General features: G+C 39.8%; 1 protein-coding gene across 1 annotated transcript; it reads right to left on the bottom strand.

Moving 5' to 3' along the window:
* Positions 1–258: 258 nt before the first annotated feature.
* Positions 259–17,103, bottom strand: LOC117526766 (neuronal acetylcholine receptor subunit beta-2-like). The gene is made up of 8 exons (XM_034188846.1): positions 16,886–17,103; positions 12,544–12,689; positions 9,618–9,662; positions 9,405–9,514; positions 6,792–7,318; positions 4,443–4,939; positions 2,343–2,488; positions 259–848 (listed from the first exon to the last, which is right to left on the bottom strand). The coding sequence occupies exons 1-8, from the start codon at positions 16,929–16,931 to the stop codon at positions 824–826; spliced, it is 1,542 nt and encodes a 513-aa protein (XP_034044737.1). The 5' UTR covers positions 16,932–17,103; the 3' UTR covers positions 259–823.
* Positions 17,104–17,560: the final 457 nt, after the last annotated feature.

Raw genomic sequence — 17,560 nt, forward strand, 5'->3', positions numbered from 1 at the left:
TGTGTGTGTGTGTGTGTGTGTGTGTGTGTGTGTGTGTGTGTGTGTGTGTGTGTGTGTGTGTGTGTGTGTTTAGAAGTATTTTTGAGTAAGCTACATTTTAAAAAAACAGCATAAACAAGATGAAGGGGGGAAAAACCCTGGAGGTCCAGGATGAGGTAAAAGGAGGATTATTCTAAAATAAATAAACGCCAGCTCTGCTGCTCAATTAGAGACACAAAGCTCAGGAGAAAAACAAAAAGATAAAAAAGAGGGAGAGGTGATGCTTTATTTGTTGAAGTGATAGACTCCTTGTATCGTTCCTGTGAGAAGAGGGAATGAGGTGGGTGGCTGTGTGCCAGCACGTGGATGGTTTTCCAGGTGAGATCAGACCAGCTGGAGGTGATGAACTGCTGCTGTGTCTTTGGTACATCGATTCTGCAGAGGCGTTGTGCGTCTGCACTTCTGCAGCAGAGCTCTGCCCCCTTCCATCAGCACCACATCCAGTCCACAGCGCTGACAAACATTTCAAACCACGAGCGTTTAGTGGATGCAGGAGAAAAGAATCCCTGAAAAAACTTGTGCACGTCTTGGCTTTGTGATAGAAGTTGTGTAAACGCTGAGCCGTAAAACATTTATTCATATAAAGCTCGTCGATATGTTTTTTTTTTTTTTTTTGTACATCGTCGTACCTCCAATCCTCCATTATAAACGCAGCCAATGTGGCTGATTGGATAGTTCTGGCTCCGTAACCGGTCCGGAGAGAGTCATCAAAGAGGAGAATCAGAGCCAGACCTGGTGTGGCGCCTGTTACAGCTGGATGGAAGCGGCTGCTTTCTTTTCCATATCACAGGAGCCGGGAATCTCCGTACCTACAGGAAAAACACAAGACAGTTTGAACAACATGTCTCAGTTTGTTCCGCTACTCAAATCCAACCTCTCGTCTGCATCGTGACACCTGGGTAACAGATCAAGTAGGGGATTGCTTGTTGGAGTGGAGTACAGTGGGGAGCTTGTGTGCCCTGTGGCCAGTATGGGAACCCTGAACACGACACGGTTAACAGAGCTCTGGTGAAAGAAGTTCTCAACGGTGGATCAGGTGGAGGAGGTGATGGAACGGCTGTGAAGGTGGATGAAGGCTGCAGCAGGGCCTCAGATTCCGATCGTGTGGGATTTCCCAGCCATCAGACCAGGCTAAGGATCTGCCATGGACCATGTTTGTTGCCGTGCAAAGACATTCCCACCTAAGACAAACCCACGCACGGGCATCTCTAGAACGATCCTGGATGTAAAAATCCCATCAGTGAATTGATCAAGAGACAATCGTCGAGACCACCGATGGATTAAACCGACCAGGTTATTTGGTCCATTTCCAACGAACGGGACATGTGGGTGACAGTCAACCCTAGAATTAGAGTTCAAAGGTCAATTTTTTTCAGGGGGGTGGGGGGGTGGAATTACCTAGACAAGTTCAAATTTCTTTGGTCATGAGCATGAAATATCAAAATTCAGGTTTTTCAATCTGACTGGCACCAAATGTGGAACACATTCATAGGTGGATTCCAAAATTGCCCAACATGGGCAGATGTATCAATGGTCAATTATTGTGGTCTGGAGATGCCTGATTGTCTGTTGACCTGCTCATCCCAGGTCCTTTTTCTTATTTATATAAAACCTGGGTATGTCAGTGAAGGTTGAACCTAAAGAACACATTTTGGAAAAGGTCAAGGTCAAGGAATTTGATTTTCAACCCAGTTTGGACCAAATGTGGCCCACAGTTAGATGTACTCCAGAACTGCCTTTGTAAGGTGAACTAGAGGTCAATTATTTTGTTGAAGGTAAAGGTCATGAAAATAGCCCTTACTGTCTTCATACCCACTGGTACAATCACCTTTTTTGATAGAAATTAAATAACTTGACTTCTTTCGACCATGTCTCAAATCCATCCAGTGTTGTTGGTCTTATTAACCTCATCATGAGCTCTTATTTCTTCAGTCATACGGCACTCCTGGTAGTCTCCACCCATCCCCAGAAACCATACTGTAACGCCATTAGCTAAAGTAGTGTTTGTAGACCTGGAATTGGTCCCGACACACTGGACTGTGACTGCGCTCTCAACCTAATGGCTGGTTTGTGTCTAGATAGGACGGGTTACATGAAGAGGCCACTAAAGGCTCTTGCCCTGTGAGTTAACTGATTCAAACATTAAACCACAAATATTGTGTCTTCTTTCTGTTGATCGTCTTTGAACTTTCTACGCCCCCCTTCTGGTGCAGCACAACACAATGTCATCTGCAAACAGCGTGCACCAGAAGGACTTCACAAAATGATCCTCTAATTGTGACTGCTGTGCGTGTGTCACTCACACTGCGTCATTGGCTGTGGGCGTGTTGTAGCTTTGGAAAAGAGGCTGCATGAAGAGTCCCAGCGTGCCAACCACACACACCAAAATGAAGATCCACAGGAACAGACGGTCAATCACCATGGCCACATACTTCCAGTCCTCTATGATCTACAACCCAGAGAAAAAAAAAATCACCTTTAGTTTTTACGTAAAAGGCATTGAATGAGAGGCTAAAAAAATGTGTTTATGACATGCGTGCAAAGTCAACAAGGTCGTCATTGTGTGTCCGTCTTATTTAGATCTTTGTGGAACATGGAGATGAACTTCAGCATCCACTACAGTTATGTGACGACTGACAGATGAAAGCTAGATGTGAAGTCAAAGAGTAAATCAAATTCACAGTTTGGTTCTTTCAAAATGTGTGCATTCCAAAACTCTGATTCTGGCATTTCTGGAATTCTGGAATTGCACCATGGTGGTCATTACAGGACGAGACATAAGGACACATTTGATCGTCCACACAGGTTTGTCAATGTCATGACACACCCCCTTTTTTTCTGATTGGACTCCTAGATGAATGCATGACAGAAACACACATTTAATAGATTTTTCAAGTATTTTAAAATAATTTTAAAAAAAAATCTAAATTACCAAAACAGATTGAATTTGTAGGTCTGATGTAAAATTACATGAAAAAAAAATCATTACAGTGATTTATTAATGTTACAGTCAAAAACCTGCCTTACAGGTGGGGCTTATGTGTGCATTTGAATGGCTGTGCATGTGTTTGTGGGTGGGGGGGGGGGGGGGGTGCGTGTGTGAGGGCGTTGCCTCATACATGAATACAATATGATCATAGTAGTAAGATTTTCTGTTCTTTTATATTTTTTTTACCTTGTCTTTTTTTTCATTGCAGCTCAAGTGTAATATTAAAGATTTTTTGATTTGCCACCTCAATGCGGTGGATTTGTTTTCATTTGTATGTAAGATCAACAGTTGGATGATTTAGCGGAGTTTCCATCCTCTTGTCTTGTGGCAGTTTTAATAATCGTTTCCTGTTTAAAGTGCATCTTGTTGCACGATCATTTCCAAAATTCTTCTTTATATAAAACACTCCAGTTTGTCTTTGGTTTCTGTTCTGTAATTCAGTGAGATTAAATTTAAATGACTGGAATTTGACCACTGATTACAATTACAGCAGAGCATTTAGGCTGCTGAAGTATGTTTGCACATAAATAAATGTCATTACAAATTACTCTATAAATTCCAAGTTAATATGATTATGACTTTTCTATGTACATGTAACAATCTGCAGTAAAATGCAGATTGTTAATTATGATCTGTACGCCGTGATTAATGCTCTTTGAGGGAAAACATGCTGAGAATTCTTACTGTACAGATTCTGTTCTGTCATGAAAGACAAAATAATGTTGTCATTATTATTTGGAAATATATCACATTCCTTTGCAAACTCCCAGGCAGCAGATGATGCTGTTGAAAAATCAGCTGTCTGTTAAACCAACAATCACTCCACATGTGCCACTGTCAGAAATGCTTCAGAGGAAAAGATCTTTCATTTGCCTTTGTATGCTTTTCCATAATTCTTCCCAAATTGCTTATATTCTTTACATCTCATTTAGGACTCACAAACAAAAAATGTCTGGAAAATATAAAAGAAATTTAATACTGTGGAATGCAGCTTGCACCAAAAATATATGGGGGAAAATTTAGTTTTTTGTGTTTGATAAATGACTGGTGATCGGTGATGCTGCTGAGTCGACAACATCAGATATATGTCTGAAGATTTTATACTTCACTGCACTCACTGAGATGGAGGGTAAAACAGACAGCTGGATGAAAGATCTGACACGAGCACCTGTGCCTGAAAAATCCTGTTTAGAAAAAAAAAAGATTAAATGCATGACTTTTGTGGAACTATGCAAGCTGGAGGTCACAGATCTGGTTTGAGGGTTTGTCCATATGCAGAAATACAATATCTGACATCTAATCTAATATCCTGGAATGATGTTTTTCCTCATCTTCTAATTTTTCCCCTCACTCTCTTCTCTTCCTTTCATCCTTTCACCTCTTCTTTCTAACTATCCCTACTTTATCTCCTCACCCCTTCATCATCATCTTCTGTCTTCATGTGTTCAGCAATGTATCTGACTCCATCCACCGCTTCTTCCAAAACTGCATCCTCCTGAACACCAGCTCGTCTCCGGAAGTCTGAAAATCCACCTCCTCCATCGGGAATGTCACCCACCTTCCAGTCAAACTTAGGGGCCAAACCTTCATTAACATAGAAGGAGTCAGTGTCCGTCCGGATCCCTCCGAATTTGAAGCTGGAATATTGTTTCTTCCCTGTGGCACTCTGGAAATTTTTGGCATTTTTCCCAGTGATATTTCTATTGGAGTACTTCTGCCGGAGCTTTTCCCGAACACTGGAGGAGCCCGGCCGCCTCATGAGGAGGAACGTGGGGAGTTGAACTAAGAAGATTCGTTTGACCCAGTCTGGCATGTGGTGGGTGGACGGGGAGCGGTGGTGCACGTTGAGGACGCACACGGTGCTCACCGTGGAAAATGTGACAAGCACCATGGTGAACATCAAGTATTTACCTAAGAGACGGAAGATAAATGTTTTCGGTCACAATCTCAGTTTTCCATGATACCGTATAATCACACGTTTCCTCGCCACTGAGTGATGTTATGGACTCTTTTGTTTGCCTAGACAAAATAAACTCACAAAGTAACAAACAATTAGTTACTTTTCTGACAGCAGGAATACATAACTACATTTGGTGATTCTGAGGTTTTGGAGGTGGAGTACAGAATTTTTAAGGATTATTTAGCTGTGGAAAAACAGGGATTTTTTCCACATATTGATTACTACTGGAATGACTGTGAACGTCATGATGTCTCAGATCAAGATCCGATCAGCTAGGCCAGCACACAGATCTTTTTTTTTTATTTATTTTAAATAAATAGTTAGGGGCAGAGCAGTAAAAGAATTCCTGCATTATGTGGAATATGCAGTGCATTTTTTTGTGTGTCCCCTGCCTTTTTTTAATAGTTTGGGAGGTTCTGTGACATATTCAAAAGCCACTTATATGTAAAAAAAATAATGCATTATCATCTATGGCTACAAGATGGCAGTCTCTACACACATGACAAGTTGCTACTGAATATTACTATGATTCACACTCAGGAACAGAAGGTGGCTGTAGTCTGCCATTAACATGGATGCCAACTGCTGTAAAACAAGAAGAAGAACCGAATGAAAGAGACATTCTTTGTTTTTGAGAACGAGCAAATTTAAGAAATCATGCTCTCAAACAGAAAGACTATGCTCTGGAATAAAAGAGGGAATATAACTTTCAGGGCAGCACAGTTGCTTAGTGGTTAGCACTGTTGCCTCACAGTGAGAAGGTCGTGGGTTCAGTTCCCATGGCCTTTCTGTGTGGAGTTTGCATGTTCTTCCTGTGTTTGCGTGGGTTTCCTCCGGGTGCTCCGGTTTCCTCCCACATCCAAAGACATGCGGGTTAGGTGGATTGGACTCTTTAAAACTGTCCGTAGGTGTGTGTGTGGGTGTGTCTGTGTTTGTCTATTTGTGGCCCTGTGACAGACTGGCGTCCTGTCCTGGGTGTGAATGAATGAATATAACTTTCATACTACTTGGCACAACACTTGTTTGTACTGTGTGAGACAACAAGAATAGCAACAGCAGGTCAGTTAGGCCAAGAAAATGTATTACAAAAAAGTCTTCAAACATTGAGTTTCATTGCACATTTACTTTCCTATGATCATCTGTTTAGTGGTGACAAAAAACAGCAGACTCAAATTGTTTATGTCTCATACGTACAATAACATTGATTAGCTTGTTACCTTTGCCTCACTAATGCAGTATTTGCATTGTAAATATATAATGCACAAAGTTTTCAAACATAAATGATATTGCACATTTACCTCACCTATGAGTATCAGTTCAGTGGTGATGAGAAGCAGATTACTTGAGGTTTGTATCTTGTACAGTAACACTAATTAGCCTGTTAGCTTCTGCTCACTAACACATCCATTTTCTATACCTGCTTACTCCAGTTAAGGATCACGGGGGGCTGGTGCCTATCTCAGTAGTCATGGGGCATGAGGTGGGGTTCACCCTGCACAGGACACCAACTGTGCACAGTATCTTCATTATAAATAAATAATGTGTTGATTAAATTCTTTTTGCATGAAGCTGTAGTGCAGTGTGTGTAAAATAAATGTGACTCATAGGCTGGTGTAATGCATATATGTGGTTTTCCTCTTCATGATGCATTTTTTGACAGATGCAACTAATACTATGGTGCACCTTATAGTCTGGTTGGTTAGAACTATATATATTTATACAGATCTAAAGCCACCCTGGTGTCAAATTTATAATGCATGAATTCTTGCAGGAGATGTAGATGGACACAAAGATTTGACTGACCTATAAGTGGCACAGCTAAAGAGGTGGGCGGTACGATCTTGGATATGAGCAGGAGGAACACGGTGAGTGCCAGCAGCACTGAGATACACAACGTCATCTTCTCCCCACAGTCTGATGGCAGGTAGAACACCAGAATAGCCAGCGAGGTGATCAACACACACGGAATGATGAGGTTAATGGTGTAAAACAGCGGCTTCCTCTTGATCACAAAATCATAGGTGATGTCCAGGTAGGTGATGTCATTGGGATCTTCATTTTTACGCGCCGGCAGCGAGACAATGTCCCATTCGCCACTCGGTGTGAAGTCATCCCGGCTGGCAAAGTCACTTGTGAGGATGAGGTCCAACTCCGTGTGGTCGTAGGTCCAGGAGCGGAACTTGAGAGTGCAGTTCTGCTGGTCGAACGGAAAGTTCTGCACCTCAATGGCGCAGGCTGATTTGTAGATGGCTGGAGGGAGCCAGAAGATGTCCCCAGTGTTAGAAACGACAGCGTTGCAGTAGAAGGAAACTTCATAAACACCATCAGCACTGTGGGAGGGAAAAAGAAGGAACATCAATAATCAACCTCAGGAATTTTTGGACAATAAAAATGTCTACCACAGCAGATTGGAGTCGGCAACAAATAATGAATGAGCTCAAAGTGCAGATGTTCAGCTTTGAGAGCATCAGCATCAGAAGTGGATGAATAGTGCAAAAATCACTACACTACAGTGATCCCACACACAACAGACATGAGTGCACCCCGAGCAGCAACACATAATTATCACATGATGGGAAATTGTATGGCCTCTCAGAAATTGCGCTAAGTTTAGTTGCCCTATAAAGCTGTTGAAGCATTTGGCTGAATGTGGGCCTGGATTTCTTTGGTGTCAGATCTGTTCAGAGGGTTCTTGGGTACAGCTGAAATGACTTTGTGCCAAATAAGGGATGAGGTCCTGAAACACACAGCAACTGTCACATCTGTGTCATGGCTATGCTGTGTGTCAATTTTCATTTCAAAGTCCGCATTATCAGATTAAATCTTACAGACAGGCAGCATGAGGGATGCGTTCAAGAAACGTGCCTGATGTGTGTGTTGCACCGTGTGTTCCTCTAGAAAACAGACCCAGTGTTCCATAAGCGTGAGCGGCACATGGCTAAAATAGAGAAATCATCTGTCAACTGTCGTTCTGACATCATACCGACAACATTAAATGATTAACAACTTTTATTGGACTATACATTCAATGACTGGGAAAGAACTCACAGTCATGGAAACTATAAAAACTTTATTTTAAAACCATTTCATTGACTGAAAAAGTGACTGCTGTCTGGTTACAAAAAGTTACTTTCTGCTCTTCACTTTTCCAAACACTCCTCAGATGAAACCCACAGAGACTAGAATAACATAAACACTGATGGTGAGTTTATATGTATTTATATGTTTATATTTTTAAGCTTATATTTTATAAAATGTTCAAGAAGAAATGCTTTCAGAGTGGTGCTGTTGGGTGATGGCTGGATCAGTGAAACAAGTCAATCCAAAAAAAAAAAAAAAATTGTTCACACACACGCACACAAAAGTCCACAGTGAAGGCGCACAGTAAAGATTATGTAAAAAAAAAAAAAAAGAATTAAAAAAAACCTCCGTCACAGAAGATACAGAGTCTGAAGAAAATCATTAGAAAGACAAATGATGGAGAATGACTAAGTAGCAACGCAACACAAGCACAGCCCGGTGTAAACGTACACACAACTGCTGCATGAGATGTGCATCTCTGAGAAGACACAGCCTTGATGCTTGCAGTGTGTCCTGGGGGTAATATGCACTGTGTGCCAGCACCAGTGACATTTTGGACATGTGATGCATTTGTCTCTGTCCATAATCCAGGACACAGGTGCCTCAGTGTTGAAGACCCCAGTGACTGGACAAGGCCAAGGACACACCCACATTTCTTATGACTACAGCAGGTGTTTTCTTTAGAGATGGGGGGTGGACCTGTTGTCTGGCTGGATGGGTGGTTGCCATCCAGGACACAGAACAATTCTGTGTTGTGGAGACATGCGGCACCAGCAAATGCTCCCAGACTTGACCTAACTTATAAATATATATGTGGGTCTCACTGAATGCACCACATACGATGCTTCTGCATCTTTAAATTCCAACACTCTGTGAACACATCTGTCACCTTCATTACCTTCCAACAGTTACAGGCAACAAATCATTAAAACACCTTGAAAGTCAGGAAACCCTGCAGGAAGCCTGCAAAGGCTTTTTTTTTTTATTTTCCTCTTCACAGACATAAAAATCAGAAAAATAAATAAAACCTTCCTTGTGATTGGTGGAAGGAATAATAAATGCAGTTTATTCCACACTGACTATGCAATTACTAATCCCCTTGACGTCAGTAAAAATATGGTGATAAAAAGAATGAATGCATAAAATTTTAATTAAAAAATCATCTTGTTTTAGTTGCACACGTGTTGGTAAGTCTAGTCTGGATGGAAATCTTAAAATAACATAAATCTTTGTGTAATCCTCTCTATATGATGTCACATAGAAAGAAGGATGTTTTTCATTGTGTGGATTTGTTTCAAAATGACAAATGAACCAGGTCAGTGAATAAAGCCGTACTTGTTGTAGAGCACGATATCTGGAAGCCAGATGAGGTTGGACGGTATTCGCAGTTTCTTAACGCCTTCATATTTGTCTGGTTCCCACCTCAACCTGTAGTCGTTCCACTCCTGCAGACAGAAGGTCCATAAAGTCCGTTAATGATGAATCACGTTCTGCAGACGGCTCGCGGGAGTTTCCGTGCGGCGTATGGACAGGTGAGGATGTTTTTACCTGAAACAGCCACACGTTGGTGGTCATGATCTGTTCTCTCTCATTCTGTCAGAAAAACACACAAACAGCTTCTCATAAAAAGTGCAGTGTGTTTATAATTCATAATTAATTTTATTGTGTAAAAAATAGTATACATGATTTGTATGTAATGACACATCATAACTGATAAAATACAACATAATAAATACTCTTATAACATGGTGGTGTTTCTTGTGGAAAAATAACTATCATATCTATTTTTAAAAATGTTAACACTTGGTGAGAGTACCACTTCATTCGGAAGTCTATCCCATAATTGTACAGTTCTGATGCTGGAAAAGTTTTTTCCTACATTTAGCCTTGCTCTTTTCACCTCCAGACTCATCTGGTGGCCTCCAAGGCCAGCATACCTTTTTAATTAAAAACATTTTCATAATCAACATTCTTGCAACCATTCAAAATTTTATACACTTCAATTAAGTCACCTCTAACACGTCTGTCCTCCAAGGAAGTTAATCCCAACTGGGCAAGTCTACTTTCATAAAGAAGATCACATAACTCAGGAACTAGCTTAGTGGCTCTCGTTTGAACTTTTTCTAAGACTTTTTTTTTTATCTCGTTCAAGATAAGGAGACCACACAGTATTCTAGGTGTGGACGCACAAAGCTTTTATAGAGAATAAGGAAGGACTCCTTGTCTAAATAAGAAAAGGCTCTATTTGTCATTCCCAAAACACTATTAGCATTAGCAGCCGATACTGCAATATGCCTGGAAAAAGAAAGATTATTTGAAACTACCACGCCAAGATCCTTCTCTTCTGTAGCTGTTTCAAGAAATCTTTCATTCATTGTATAATCATAACAGTTTTTTTTCCCATATGAAGAACTTTGTATTTTTGTTCACTGAAACTAAGCAGCCATCACTTGACCATAATAGAAGATTATCTATATCTTTCTGGAGCTATTCTCTATCAACTAAGGAGAGAATGGGGTGATATACCTTAGTATCATCAGCAAAGATTTTACACCTCAAATTGATTACGGATGGCAGGTCATTAATAAATAAAACAAACAATACCAAGCCAACGACCAACCCCTAGGGAACACAACTAGTGACCTGCATCTACGGTGACTGTGCTTCATTAATACAGACACGCTGCCGCCAGTCCCTAAAATCCTCGATCCAGTTACAAAGCTTGCCACTGATAGCACATTTTCTTAGTTTGTAAACCAATCTAGCATGAGGCACGGAATAAAACGCTTTTTTGAAATCCAGGTAAAGGACGTCAAAAGGTAGTCCCTCATCATAAAATAATAAAATACTTTTTTCTAATACACCTTTTAACAGACCAGTTTAACCAAGGTGGATTTATCTTACCACCACTAGTTACTCTAACGACACACACTCTGTAACAGCAATACTAATTTGTTCATGAAAAAAAAGTTCCATGCTGCATCAACATCATTACAGTTCAAAACACATGACCAAGTCAACATTACCAAGCATATTACATAGTTTACCATAATCAGCACAATTATAGTTATATCTGAAGAGTTCTTTGTTACAAGACCTACTTGTATCTACTGTTACATGAAAACCCCATGTTAGCACACCAATGGGGCAACAAATATTAACATTGCTTACCCTCATAGGCGAAGAAGAAATCACTAAATCTAAACAGTTAGGGGTGTTGGTTCCCCTTTGTTTAGTGGATTCTAACTTCTAATACATTTTGGCACAGAAAGAGGTCACAAAGCTCATCATAGAATCTTTGAGAGAAAGAATTTCACCTTCATTGACCATACAGTTAAACCAATCAATATTTGGCAATTTAAAGTCACCATTTATAAGTATTTTGCCCTTGCAAATCTTACAATAACATTATTGTTGTTGTATTATTGTTCTAATAATTTTGCATTATAATCATCACAGGCATCGCCCTTTCTATCGCCCTTACATAGTTCAACCTCAGTGTGGTCTCTCACCATAAGTATTACACCACCTCTAATATATAGTGTTTTATAGTGTTGCTGATACTGTATGTAGCTTTATTTAATAAAAAAAATAGAGGGGTAAAATATAAATGACAAAAATACTTAAAAGAGGCCACATCATAAAGCATTTTTTTTTTATTTTTTTTTATCATTTATGAATTTTATCACATCTGCTAACCAAAGATGTGATAAAATGCTGCATGGAGAAATAAAAGATTTCCAGTCTTTAAATAAAAATTGTGTATTAAAAACGATGACTAGAGTCAGTATTTAGCTTCCCAGATTGCTTTAGAATGCATCAAAAAGGCTACAGATTTTTTAAAAACATTTTTCCTGTGGTGGTGTTGGGGGGGGGGCACTTTGGACCTTGTCCATGGATCCCCTAAATCCACCACATCATAGTTTAAGTCACCTTCCACACCACATGAGAAAACACAATGGTGAAAGTGGGAAGAAAAAAACCCTCAGTGATTTTTGATTATAAGAAAAGACCACAAGCAGAACAAAGACTCACTGGGGGACCATCTGCTGTAACCACATTAACAGGACAAAACAAAAGGCACAACACAAAACATGCAATGACAATGTTTCAACAAACAACACCATATAAAATTTCATAAAGGCGGGTAAATGAATAGACAACAAGGTTCTCATCAAGAAAGAGACCACATTAGGAAGCTGGTGACTGTGGTCCTGCTGGGTAGGCAGCAGGGGTGCATCATGTTCTAGCCCTAGCTGGGACTCAAACTGATGGTTTTCTACACAGGAGGCCAGCATGACCGGAGTTGTCTGAGTTTCCCTGTCTGGTCCCATGTGTGTGTGTGTGTGTGTGTGTGTGTGTGTGTGTGTGTGTGTGTGTGTGTGTGTGTGTGTGTGTGTGTGTGTGTGTGTGTGTGTGTGTGTGTGTGTGTGTGTGTGTGTGTGTGTGTGTGTGAGCGTGTCGTCACACTCACCACACTGATGAGCTGAGACAGGGTCACCTGGATGGAGATGGTGACCTGCTGACTTTTGTTGACAGCTGGTCTGATCAGTTTGTTGTAGCGCTGCGGACTCAACAGGTAGTTCATCAACCTTTCCTCCGCATTCTCTGCCCCGCTGCCTAAGTGTTAACACAGACAACAGGAAAAGAGACGTCTGTTCATCCATCCATCCATTCATTCATTCAACCCCCTGACCATCATCATTCATCCATCAGTCTGGTCATCATCCATCCAACAATCCATCCAACGACCCAACTGTCTGACCATCAGCCAGCCATCCAACTGTCTGATGACCCATCCATTCATCCATCCATCCATCCATCCATCCATCCAACTGTATGACCTGCCATCCAGTCATCCACCCAATGACCAACTAGCTGACCATTATCCATCATCCAACTGTCTGATGATCCATCCATTCATCCATTCACCCAACTGTCTGACCAGCCATCCATTTATCCATCCAACTGTCTGACCATTATCCATCATCCAACTGTATGAACATCATCCATCATCCATCCAAGAACCCAACTGTCTCACAATTATCCATCCATCTAACTGTCTGACCATCAGTCAGCCAGTCATCTGTCTGACCATCATTCATCCATCCATCCATCCATCCAACTGTATCACCTGCCATCCATTCATCCATCCAATGACCTAACTGTCTGACCATCAGTCAGCCAGCCACCCAACTAGCTGACCATTATCCATCATCCAACTGTCTGACCATCAGCCTGCCAGCCATCTAACTGTCTCAACATTATCCATCATCCAACTGTCTGATGATCCATCCATTCATCCACCCATTCAACTGTCTGACCAGCCATCATTCATCCATCCAACTGTCTGACCATTATCCATCCATCCAACTGTCTGATGATCCATCCAGTCATCCATCCAACTCTATGACCATTCATCTCTCCAACCATCTAACATCTAGCCACTCATCCATATGACCACCCATTCAACTGTCTGACAGTCCATCCAATTGTTTGACTGTCCATCCATCCATCCAAGCATCCATCCATCATGCTGGTACCAGAGATGAAAGTTCTGCTTTGCAGTGTCTATGCTGTATGAATTGTTTAAGTCTGATTATATGGGATGAAAGCCACATGGTTCCTTCAGTGGAGCCCAAATGGTTGAAGATTTAACTAGATCATGTTTTCTTTGACCTGTGACCAAATGACTTGAAAATCTATTCACCTCTTGATATCTATCCAAGTAATATTCCAGCCATGTTTGAAGGAAATCCTTCTAGCTGTTGTTGAGTTATCTTGTCCACATACACAGACATGCCAGTGAAAACAACACCTTGCAATCACTGCTTCATGGACATGCAAGGTGATAAATTCTTCACATCACACATTCATTCCATCATTAGAAGGTGTATTTAATCTTTAATTAATGGTGATTGTTATATGTGTTGTTTAATGCTGAGGTTTGGTGCTGACTGTACAGTAGTGATCAGAATAATAGTAGTGCTATGTGACTAAAAAGATTAATCCAGGTTTTGAGTAGATTTCTTATTGTTACAGTGAAACATGAAGACAGTGAAACATGGTGGTGCAAGCATCATGATATGGGCATGTTTCTCCTACTATGGTGTTGGGCCTATATATCGCATACCAGGTATCAAGGATCAGTTTGGATATGTCAAAATACTTGAAGAGGTCATGCTGCCTTATGCTGAAGAGGACATGCCCCTGAAATGGGTGTTCCAACAAGACAATGACCCCAAGCACACTAGTAAGCGAGCAAAATCCTGGTTCCAAACCAACAAAATGAATGCCTCACAGATGTGAAGAAATCATGAAAAATTGTGGTTATACGACTAAATACTAGTTTAGTGATTCACAGGATTTCTAAAAAAAGCAGTTTGAACATAATAGTTTTGAGTTTGTAGCGTCAACAGCGGATGCTGCTATTATTGTGAACACCCCCTTTTCTACTTTTTTTTTACTAATAGCCAAATTTCATAGCCTTAAGAGTGTGCATATCATGAATGCTTGGTCTTGTTGGATTTGTGAGAATCTACTGAATCTACTGGTACCTTGTTTCCCATGTAACAATAAGAAATATACTCAAAACCTGGATTAATCTTTTTAGTCACATAGCACTGCTATTATTCTGAACACTACTGTATATTAGCACAAATCTGATGACATGATCCTTTTGGAAAATTAAAAAAGAAAAAAGAAAGATGGAGAAGTGCATCGAGCTACCAGGAGTATTACACTTACCTTAAATAATTTACAACTCGGGGTATCTCTGCTTTTATGGATATTGTGGATTAATGCCAGACTATGTTTCCTGTCACACAAGATGTTCATCAAAAAGCCAAGCATTTTTTGTGCACCACTTGAAAACAACAAGTGATCCAATTTGGATTTGTTATTGTTGCTAAAAGGTGGAGGTTAAAAATTTTTTAAAAGCTGTCCATAAAAAGACAAACAAAAGTTGACAGAGTCACTGATTTTATATAGTTTAAAAATACAAACCCAATAGAGATCTTCCACAAAGTCCTTCACCGTGAATATTCATCAACAAAGTGGATCATGTCTCTGTTTTGGTCTAATAGAGACTGCAGACATAAGAGTAGCCAGCAAGCAGGTCATTATGCTTTTCTGTCATATATTAACCCTAACCCTTGTTACATTAAAAGGGAAATATTTCTCAAAATATTAGAACACATGCTAGACCTCCATCAGGGCCAACCAACCCTTGTAACATTGTTTTTCCCTCTGTTAGTGCTGTTTGTTTGTTTAATGTCTGGATTATGCAAAAACTACTGAACCAATTTCTTGAAACTTGGTGGAAGAGTGTCAAATGGACCACGAAGGAAGTCAGTAACTTTTGGAGCAGTTTCCACTAAAGGAGCAGAGATAATGCTAATGCATGGATCAGTTTGGGGGCAAAAACAGGATTCAGATCCAGATAACAGTCCATATTTTGTGAATCAAAATATGCATTTGTTAGGGGTTATATTTATTTATTTACTGTATAGTAACAAATAGAAAACAGGAGCAAAAGGTACCAATGTGCAGCTGAAGTAAGGAGGCTTCAACAGGATGCAGAGTTTTCATTTATCACAAATATTCACACAGATATATGAAAATTAATTCTGAAGCATTCATTCTTATTACTCTATTACCTAATATGAACACCATTAATAAATAATAAATAAGCACAGATAACTCTTGCCTAAATTTAAATTCATACTTATTGCTGCATTATCAGACATGAAGAACACTAACAGATGATTAGTAAACATGTTAATAATTAACTAAGTAAATGTTTATTACTGCATTAGATAACATGAACATCGTTAATAAATTATGAGTACATGTATTTGTTAACGCTGAATTAACTGTTAATACTTATTACTGCATTACCAAACATGAACAGTATTAATAAATGATTAGTAAACAGTTACTTAGCTTTCAGTTAACACTTAAGTAATTGTTAATTAATGTTTATTACTATTACCTAACATAAACACCACTAATAAATGATTAGTTAACAGTCAGTTACTTAACTTTCAGTTAACGCTTGATTGTTAATGTGTATTACTATTACCTAACATAAACACCACTAATAAATGATAAGTAAACGCAGTTAATGCTTAATTAGCTGTTAGTTAACGCTTAATTAACTGTTAGTTAAGGCTTATTACTATATTACCTAACTTGAATGCTATTAATATATGATCAGTAAATGCATTAGTTAACTCTTAACTAACATTTAGTCAATGCTTAATTCCTGCATTAAGTAATGTCAATTAGCTTACAAATTAGTACAGTTACAAATGTTTTTGTAACTGTAAAAGTGTATTTATTTATTTAGGGTGCACAGTCTGTTCCAACACAGAGCTGCGCAATGAAATAATGTTACTGCCATGAAGAATAAAGCTGTTAACCAATTTTATTATTTATAACTAGCACACAGATGGAAACTTAACGGTTATAACGAATTTCTGGTTTGTTTTTTACATATCATATTATAAAGTTTTAGTTGTGATTGATTTTGTTTCAAATATTTACAATAAAACTCAAATTTCTGAAACTTTTTTCTTTTTGAGGGGGCGGAGGGGTGGGGTCTACATGAATAAATTACTGATTTCAGTAATAGACTTTGGTATTACGTGTGATTTCACATGGACCTGGGTTTTGATACGAAAATGTTCATGGCAGTTTTAGGCGTCGGTGCGTCTTCAGCACCACGGACAGCGCATAGATCAGTTAACGCACATTAACTGTCACATACGGACACATCCAGTGTTAAATATGAACACGTTAATTTTATTACTCACTTGTGACAAAGCACATCAGGAGCAGGAGACCCGCGTTGGAAAGCATCCTCCAGAAAAACGTGCTGCGGAACGTCCGGAAAGTCAGCGTGCACGTGAACAGATGCAGACTTTAATTTCTGTTCCGCACTGATGGAAGAAAACAGAAGTTCAACCTGTGGCGAATATCCGAAGATTAAAAGCCAAGAGGATCGTTACCGTCAACGAAATCCTCGACCAAACTTCGTGCGCGTGACAGTATTCTCGCACGTCCTGGCCCCGCGCTCGCTCATGCTCTCTGTGCGCACAGCAACGTGCACGGCGCACTTTGTAAGATGCGACTCTGTTCATGTTCATATTTAAAAGTAAAAGCATTTCAATCCCAATCAAGTTTGTGTCTGGAGGATTTTTTGTTGTTGTTGGGTGTCCGCGCTGCTGAGTGGTACGGCGGCCCTGAAGTGCAAAACACAAGCATTCATAGGACCAAAATATGAGTTAGTCAAGAATCTTTTCGCTTCAAAAACTCAAGAAAGACAAATGTCACGTACATGAAACTGCATGGAGGCAGAACATATTGAGTAGATATGCAGGTTAACTGCTGATCAATCACTGAATCACAGATTAACAATGAAAAAGTATTAGTTTTTAATCAAAGAAGCAATGTGAATTTGCTGCCACCTGGAGTCATGGCAGAAACTG

Source organism: Thalassophryne amazonica, chromosome 15 (assembly GCF_902500255.1).
Source record: "Thalassophryne amazonica chromosome 15, fThaAma1.1, whole genome shotgun sequence".
NCBI lineage: Eukaryota > Metazoa > Chordata > Actinopteri > Batrachoidiformes > Batrachoididae > Thalassophryne > Thalassophryne amazonica.